General features: G+C 45.7%; 1 protein-coding gene across 3 annotated transcripts in view; it reads right to left on the bottom strand.

Moving 5' to 3' along the window:
* DCUN1D4 (defective in cullin neddylation 1 domain containing 4) overlaps positions 1 to 8786 on the bottom strand; it is a 960807-nt gene extending 952021 nt beyond the window's left edge. For 2 of the 3 annotated variants that reach the window (XM_069631680.1, XM_069631678.1), the window contains exon 1: positions 8667 to 8786. In XM_069631680.1, coding sequence (XP_069487781.1) covers positions 8667 to 8688 — 22 coding nt within the window. In that variant the 5' untranslated portion in view covers positions 8689 to 8786. The remainder of the gene's footprint in view (positions 1 to 8666) is intronic. The other variant, XM_069631681.1, reaches the window with a different exon arrangement.
* Positions 8787 to 9435: the final 649 nt, after the last annotated feature.

Below are 9435 nucleotides of genomic sequence, written 5' to 3' on the forward strand. Positions count from 1 at the left end.
TAAGAAAGACCGAGAGAAGGTTAAGAAGGAGGAGAATATTCACAATTGGTTGGCAGCGTTCAGAATGCTGGCATCCATTGTGGTAGAGAAATTCCCTGGGGATGCAGGTGCGTTATTTGCCTATGAGCAATACATTCATACCGCTTACTTAATTTATGGTAGAAAAGAATAGTTGAAATATCACAGGGGCTTCCATTTAAAAATGCAGATTTGGCCAGCTATGTCATGGAATTAAGTAGATGTGACTGGTTTCACTGAAAAGATGGTATCAGCAAAAGGTATGGGGGAAAGGACCCAGGGGGAGAGGCCCTATTATAAGAAAGAGAAATTGACATATGGGGACAGGAAGAGGGATCCTTTTGCGGGTGCTCCTCCTGGAATAGTAGACCCGGCTATCAGCAGGGGAGCAAGCAACATGCTGGAAATTTGAGCAAGGCTATTGCCCCTTTGGCAAAATCTGTAAATTCAAGCATGCATGCACCAAATATTCAGTGAGTCATAGCGTGACATCGAAGTGGAGCTAAGTGGCAGTCGGGCAGTCGTCGTGCTGTCCGTTTGGAGAAAGCTGCCTTTGCTGTTCTGATCATGTGCCAGGAGGCACTTATACTTGGGAGGAGACTTGAACTGCATTCAGGCACCTGCGCCTTTAAATTTGCAGTAAAATCAACATTGTGCTGAGCAACGTGGAACGAAGCACGAGCTCCACCCACAACAACATTTAGACCTTGCGGCACCGCTAAGTGGGAGTCGGGCAACGGGTGAGTAGAGTCTGAACCACCATCCTTACAGCCTCTGTCCCAACATGTCGTAAAAGCTCCTTGTGCCCGTCTCTCTGAAACATTGGGGAAAAATTCCATCTCAGGCTCTTCTCCGTCACTGGTTCCTTGTGGCGAAAACCAACATTTAGTTTGAATAATACGTACACCAATAATAAGGAGCGCAGGGCGAGACTCCGGGGCTTAGACCCTTTGATCCGTCATGAGCAAAACTGTTACTGAGCACCGCTGGGAACCTAGTGACATCATGACAGAACCTGTGGATCCAGGTGTGGCGGTGAACAGTTCAAGCATTTCAACAAATGACACTAATGCACTGCCCTATTGACATACAAGTTGAAATCGGTGCCACTACCAAATCCTATCTTAACATACTTGAGGTAGCTATACCTGCCAATCGCCCCTCAACTCTGGCTGGCATTGACGTAGATAATGGAGGGCGATTTGGGGGGCCCTCTACACCTTTCGAGGTTTTGGAGAACCTGATACAACCATCAGCAGTTCTCTTGGAGTGTGGGGCTTTTACTTCCGACTAAGGAAGATAACAGACGGATTGAAGGTACGACTGAAGGCCTCGTACCCCCAGAACAACTCAGCCAGACCTATTCCTTTGGGGTTTCGCCTCAGAATAAATCTAAAACCCCACATACTTCAACCCTGGGACCTTCATCATGGAAACCGAGGGGGCTGACACCACTGACTTCACAATTCACACAAAGGTTTTTCTATACTCGCCCAACCTCAGCTCAAAACAAGTGCCAAAATGATGTAGTTGCAGCTTCAGTCACCCCACCCCTTCATGGAACATCATCCACTCAACCAAAACCTTTCACACAACGCAAGTGCTTCTGAGGAACAATCGAACTTGCTTAATCCCGAACAACAATTGAAGGTTATTCCAGCTCTGAAGGACCCCGTTATCACATGGCTTGACACCATGCAATCACTGAAAAAAGAGTGAACCGTTCATGGACTTGGAAAGAGGTGAAGCGCAGAGACCTAATGCGATTTCTCCACCCAGTCTGACTCTCGATAAACGCTTTGAACACCACCCAAGTCTGCATCCACATCAAGCAACCGCCTTGAAAAAATCTGATCTCAAACGACCCGAAACATTCAGACAACCCAAGTGAAATATGTCCAATGCTTACACTTCATGCAAGCGATGAATATTAACTTCTAACAAGGAGAATTCTTCAACTTCAGTTCCAACCATCTCGGATGAAGACCTGCTCTTAGACCTTGCAACAGCTGAGGTCGAGGAAAGAACTTTACTGACTCCAGCAATAGATGCAAATATGATTGCGGCCTTCTCCATAAACATTACACCTTTCATGAAGTTGTACGAATCCATGGCAGACGACCTAAAATATCAAAATACGCTCCTGGCCATGCTACACTCGAAAATGATTTTTGTTGAGGGCTTTATCTCAGCCCTACAAGGCAACTTGAACAACAGTTAAGAGAACATAATTACATTTCTTCAAAGCATTTTGGACCCCATAATAAAAGAAAAAGATAAAAGATTATTTACAAATTTTGGGAAAGGCCGCCTTGTGACCGAAGATACCACTAACAAGGATCCATGGGCACTAACCCACAAAGACCCATAGATTGCTAGCGCTACAACAAATCCAGCAAGGAAAGACAGGACAAAACTCAAACAAGGTGGCCTTTAAGGACATGGCCATAAGTTCCCCATGAACGACCACTCACTACTAAAGCTCTTGTAACCAAAAACCTATTGCTGGAGAACAGAAATGGTAAAAGTAATCAACCTCTTGACAGACTATAAATGTTTGGAGGTTGTTGGCCTCACAAAACTTAATGCAACAGACACTAAACTTGACCTAAGTAGGCGGCATCAGAGGGAGTCACACAACCAGCAAAGTGCAGTTTCAAATACACAAGCAACCCACGTCAACTCTTCGGGATCCCTCACGTCACCCAAAACCTGACATCTTTTCAAAATTTCCAGACTTTCGAACCCACACTAAGAATGTGGGCTTAACTTTACCCATACAAAGTGTACTGGAGAACAAATCTACTAAGACACTACCGAGTAAAATCAAGACAAAAGTAGCATCAAGGGCTAATCATCAGGTATCCATTATAAAGAACATTAAGATATCAGAACTACCGTCTCAACCTGCAACCAAATAACATGAAAAAGTTAAAGTTAACAATGTTCCCCAAGGTATCAAACCTGTTCAACCAAGTAACCTGCCAAAGGTCACCCCAAAGGACATTACGTAGTTACCCCGTATTGAGCATCAGGAGCGGGATAGCGACTTGACCAGTGAAACAAGGGGTGACAGTGAAGCCTCAGAACAGGACTATTTAAGTGACACAGGCGAGTTAATGAATCTCTCTACCTATTCAACTGACTTGAAGGAAGCCGCAAAGACTGAGCTTTCACTGGCTGACTGCCTTGCCATTCTTAAATCCAATTATGATCAAAATGCAAAAACCACAAATGGGGAAAAGACTAACAACAAAGACCTAGACGAGATTAACGAATGGCAAGGGATCCACAAGGAACCATATACCAAACCAATATGGGTCCCCTTGAAGAACCTGAAGGCCACAACTACGAATTCCAAGGGGGCGCAATCAGGTCGGCACATTCAGTTGGAAAGGCGATGTATCCTGCCCCTCTCTCAACAATCATCGAGAGACCACTATAGAACACTAAAACAAAGAAGTAGGGGCACTGGCGGGTCAGGAGCATGACATGACAAAGAAAGAATGGCCAGCGACTGGACCCTCGATAACTTGAAGAACTCTGCCTCCACACAAAGACTAGAAGAAAACAGAGGAAGAGACATGATCTGTATGTCAGTAGAAAGAACATTATACATTAAGGACACTCTGATCTGATTCTTTACAGAGGAAACGTTCTGAGACTCTTTCACTGTATCAGATCACTAGCAAACATTCAATGTAGCGATCATCTATTTTCCAAGAGGATTCTAGAAAAGACAAAGTTGTGATATATTTTGCCTCGGCTGAACTTAAACTACTACTCTAAAGGAAGCTTCCTTACTTAACACCATGGGATCCACACAGAGAGATTACTGAGACAGAGGCACATGAATTAAGAGATACCATAAGCTTAAAAACAGAAGACCCATGAAAGCCTCTGACGACTCTGCTACAGGACCAGGTAGTGAGGCAAGAAAGACCACTTTGTAGAACACTGTGCTGTGCCGAAGGTCACACACACGGACGAATGACGGAGAGAGGATCAAAATTGTGGTGGACAACTCCAACAGAACTCCGAACAAAAGCAGGCCTTGACGCAGTCTACTGGTGGAGGAAGACGCTGAAGATTGGCACCTCTATCATAATGCCCAAAGTCAGGTACAAAACTGACAGAGACTTTACCACTGGCTGCTGGAACACAAGAGGCGCTAAGCACCTTCTAGGCGCAGGCCCCGTGAACTTTGATGTGGTGGGTCTCCAAGAGACCTGGTTAAGAGACGCACCCCTTTTAGACGGTTTTGCAACACACCTAAATCCCGCAAAAAAAGCTCACCGTTAGGCCAATGGCTGGACTGCTCACATTAGTAAATAACCTGAGCGGCCTGAGAGTCATTTGGACACGGAACATATCGCCTCTCATCCAAACTACACTTCTTGGAAGAAAGTCATCATCAAGGCAGCATATTCCATCAACTTCGTGCAGCAGGTTATGGGCGAGATTGACGCTGCAAGGGCATCTAAACCGGATCTGTTTATTATCCTGTGTGGTGATTTAAACATCCACTGCTTCAATAGCTCAATGAATCTCATACAGAGGCTGGATCCACATGTGCAGGAACCTGAACTCCGAGGGCTAGATTGTAGAAAATAACTAAGCTCAAGAAACATCTTGATAACCAACGGAGCAGTTAAGAGCGACATACCTGCTACCACGACTTGGAAGCGGGTGAGGACAGCCAGATACTGGACTTTATATTCACTTCACAGAATCTGCACATTCGGCTTAAAGAGATGGTGGTAATTCACACCACCCCAAGTGATCATAACTTTCTGAAGATGCAGATCTTCCATGAAGGTAACAAAATCACCCTAGCCATCAAAATCCAGCCTGGGAGAAACAGAAAAACTAGTTCAAATATGTCCTGCCTACTAACTGCCCTAGGCGAATCAGGTGAACATGGAGACATAGACTACCCAAAACATCTGTCCATCTATGTAGAAGGAAGAGCGACTGGAGGCAAAAAGACTATCACACACAAACACAAGTTTGATATGGCCGTTTCTGTCAGAAAGAAAGCCCTGAACCATCTTAAGAGCTCTTATCGAAAACATCCTTCCTATACACTGGCTGCCATTAAGAAAGGCAGCTTAACCTACAAAAACTGGCTGAGAGAACACAAGCACCTCCTATACTAACAAGATGCATAAAAAACGTTGATGCTTGTAGCCACAAAAAAACTCAAGGGAAATATGGCAAATTTTCAACAACATGGACGCACCTCAACAGAGTCTTTTATGAAATTCAATCCCGGCGGAGGAATGGGCGACTCTTCACTGCCCTTTTCTCAACTAATGTGGCTGACTCAGGAATCGATCAAGACCTGAATTCACAGAAATTGACATTTGAAACCAGCAGAGAGGACATACTGGACCTAATTAAAAAGTCAAGTAACTCAAGAGCAGCCGGCCCGACAGCCTGACCAATATAATACTTAAGAGGCATCCTGAAAAATGGGCCGACTTATCCGTAGTCTGGTGACTATGGTGAAACTGAAGAGGAAGATCCCTGCATCCTGGACCACCTCAATCGTGGTTCCGATTTTCAAGAAAGGGGACAGGGCAATTCCATTTAATTACAGGCCCATCGCCCTTCTTGATGTCATCGGAAAAATGTTTGCCGCACTGATATTGAGACACTTAACTGTTTGGAGCAGGGTGACGAACCACAGTGATTATTGGGAGTGGGGCTTTGAGAAAGCCACAGGGACTGCACTAAATCTGTTCCTAATGAATATATTGAAGATGAGAACAAAAGCAAAGAACAGCAAGAGGCTTTATTTGGCCTCAGTTGACCTTTCTTAGGCCTTTGACAGGGTGAACCGTAAGACCCTATGGTCAAAGCGCCGAGCCTAGGGCTGTCCCCCTGACCTGCCAGAAGCCATTGAGGCACTTCACTCGAAAACAAACAATTCAAATAAAATTCAATAAACAGGGCGACATGACAATCCCGATTGACACTCCAGTGGGCCTTAAACAAGGATGTTGCCTTGTGCAGGCCATTTTCAACTTGTACACATTGGACATGGGAGTAGTTTTTAAGGAATCAGATGTTTTCCACCATCCATTTCTGGAATACCAGTTAATAGACTCTTATATGCTGATGATGTTATACTCATAGGTATTGGCCTCATATCTGCTGGACAATGACCTCCAAATAAACACCTCAAAATCTGCAATCTTAATCTTTGGCAAAAATTGAGGCAAAAGCACAAGATCCTTTGATTGGAACATAAATGGCGATAAAATACTGCAGACTACACAAATGACCTACTTGGGCATAACCATAAACAACAGCTCAACTGACACTCCTAGGGAAGCAGATCTAAACAGAAAAATGAAGAATCTCTCTGCACAGGCGAAACGTATAAGCCTTCAGTATTGCAAATTCTCATTGTTCCCGTGATCAAGTTCTACCGTATGAAGGTGATGCCCATCATAACATACAGGGCAAAAGCGTCATTAGCACCGAACTGGAAAGTGTGGCAGTGTCTTGAAGGAAAATTCTGGAAATATGTTTTCGATCTCCCTAACTGCACACCAGTGACACTGATTAGAAAGGAGTTGGGTCTTACCTCACTCTTGGCAGTAACAGTATGGAAGACCATGTCGTTCAATCGCAAATGCCTTTTGCCACCTGCAATAGGAGGATTCTGTACGTTGGAGCAGGCACTCAACACTAGAAACGATCTGCAGGGGTTTCACTCAGGTCAGGCATGGTTTGATCAACCTAAAGTCGCCCGAGTACTACAAGAAGGACAGAGTGCACTTGTCTCTGGCAGGCATGCCACTTCCTTCCCACTCTCCCCCACCCTTCCTTATCTATGTCTTAGCACTCTTGCACTATCTGAAATGTCGTCAGGCCGAGTACGATAGTTAATTTCACATCCTTACTGTTCATGGCCTGTAAGAATGCCATTGGACTTTCCATTGTTCCCTCCCTTGCCTTGAAGCGCTTTGAAACGCATTGTGTATAGGCACTATATAAATAAATTATATCATATGGTTCGGTTCTTCTGGAACTTGTGCACAAAGTTGCTGAAGTTATGAGCAACGACAGGGCGAGCCACAGATGGGCGTGGACCCATCTGTGGCGTGGCAGTGTTTTAGCGACCAGTGACACTATAGGTACTACTAACGAGCCGTGGGAAAGCGGGAAGGGTTTTCGCTCCTCTGAGGCCTAGCAGCAAGGGCGCTGGACGTATCGATTAGGGTTCAGCTTCCCCCGGAAGAAACGGCACTCCTCTAGCCGTGGATCACCTGTAAGGGCAGGCAGGGCACAGACAATAATGGTTGGGGGAGCTTTGGCCTAGAATGGACTTGGTTGGAAAATGGGGGAAGCAATGTTTTGAGATGGAACGGTCAGCTGCTCACCACACCTGGAGAACAGTTTCACAAAGTTTGGTTTTGCAGTGACGATAAGCATGTAGTTTTTAGTAATGTTGCGTTAATAACGATAGCACAGCGAGTAGAACGCTTACTTTGACATCTGTGCAGAGCCTCCTGACAGGTTCGAATTTCGAGGTCGATAAATGAGCACCACGTACTGTGGGTAATAATAAGCAGCGCTCAGATGCCTGAGGGTTCGTAGTGCTACATAAATGCCAATTATTACCACCATTAATATGCGGCCTTTTATACCAACAAAAGAAAAATGTCTCCATCTGCCCTTGTTCCAAAAGAGGGAGGTAAGGTTAGCGAATGGAAAGAGCAATAATGTTGGTATAACGCTACTCTTTTGTTTCACATTAGCATTTGTACTTTTCACAAGCCTCACATTTCGGTGATTTGACGCTACGTGCCAGCAACCGACTCAGCAAATTGCTCCAGCAACACTGTCTACATTGTGCTCAAAGCAAACCTAAAGAACGTTCTTACACTAAAAGTACTGAAAGTGTGTTGGTCTTAAGTTAAGGAATGGCTGAATAAATGTTTGAAACAAAAGACTACCAGGGGTGCAAAAGAAGAGGGTGAACAGTGTAATTCAGGTGTGGGTGGGCAGAGAAGTAGGCGAATGCCCGCTCGAGAGAATATAGACAGGTCGTTTAAGGAGTGGCATGCACCCTATGCCATCGTTAGGCAAACATATGTGCCTCTGACGCTCCCACAATCACCAACCTGCACCGCCCCGGAGCAGACTCCGCAGTCACATCAAAGTGTCCCACTATGCTGCCGATGAACATGCCGGGAGTTGCAGTTCTAAGGACGTTTGTAAACCGCAAACATCAAAAGCGGAGGACTACAGTCCCCAGCGAGCAACGCACCCCTCCAGACACGAGTGGGGACCTAGAATATCTTCAGCCTCACGTCTTGGGAGTGGTAAGGGGGGGTTCGTGTATAATCGCTCGCTGAGCCCTATGGAGGGAAGGCATCCCCGCAACTGAGATACACAGGGGAAAGAGAAGTGCGTCACACAGCTGCAGCGCAGCCACCCTCCCATCGCCGGTCGCAGTCAATTGGTTTCTACCGGGAGCCAGGGTGTCACAACGTCTGGTGTGGACGGCTGGGCAGTACAACGTCTGGGCACCCTAAAACAAGTCAGTTGCCAGCACCTGTTTATGGTGACAGGGAGGACACTGGTGTAGAAACTCCGCATGCGCTATACACTCCCACCCTGCCTGCACTTACTGACAGCGGCATCCGAGTGCATCTTCCCTGTGTTTAAGACCCAGACTCTGTCCTCAATCTCTGCCTTGGCCAGGACAGCGCAGCTGCTCCCAGCATACAGACCAAACGCACAAACACGCCCATTTACGGCGTTCATTGGCTGGTAGAGCTCTGCTACCCGCCCTCCTTCAATTCCATTGGGTACTCCGTGGAGGGGTCACGCCTATCGTCTCTGCTCACACCAATAATGTTTAACCATTCCTCCCTGTAGAATACTAAACCCATTCCCTGCTCTGGTTTAAACATAGAAAACGGACCACGAGAGCTCGCCCACCTCTAAAGTTCTAAAGAAGAACAGTGACTCAATACCCGTTTTAAAACCAAGGTTTGCGCACGGGCGGAGTCATAGTAGGTAGGGGGCAGCGTATCGATGCTAAGCAAAATGTTAATGTTTTAGAAAAGTTTGACTGGATGAAATGTTGAGGACACCACTGTGCATTCCTCTCCACACACATAATTCCCATGATCCAACATTATATGTAAATGGTTATTATTCCGTCCTGTTCTTTCCTTAGTATTCTGGACGTGTAGTCGTGGATGTATTGTGGGGAAATCAGAACTTGATGTTCGAAAATTTAAAGGAAGAAATAGATCTGGACAGCCAATTGAAGGCTGTGAAATCCTGCAATGAGGGCAGTTTTTCGAAAGCAAGAAATGGAGGCATGGAGCGACCAGAGAGGTAACTCTGCTATGTCTCAGTACCAGATGGGCTACATTGTTATAAGGCTTA

The sequence above is a fragment of the Ambystoma mexicanum genome, chromosome 6q, assembly GCF_040938575.1.
Source record: "Ambystoma mexicanum isolate Mex_15411 chromosome 6q, UKY_AmexF1_1, whole genome shotgun sequence".
NCBI classification, from domain to species: domain Eukaryota; kingdom Metazoa; phylum Chordata; class Amphibia; order Caudata; family Ambystomatidae; genus Ambystoma; species Ambystoma mexicanum.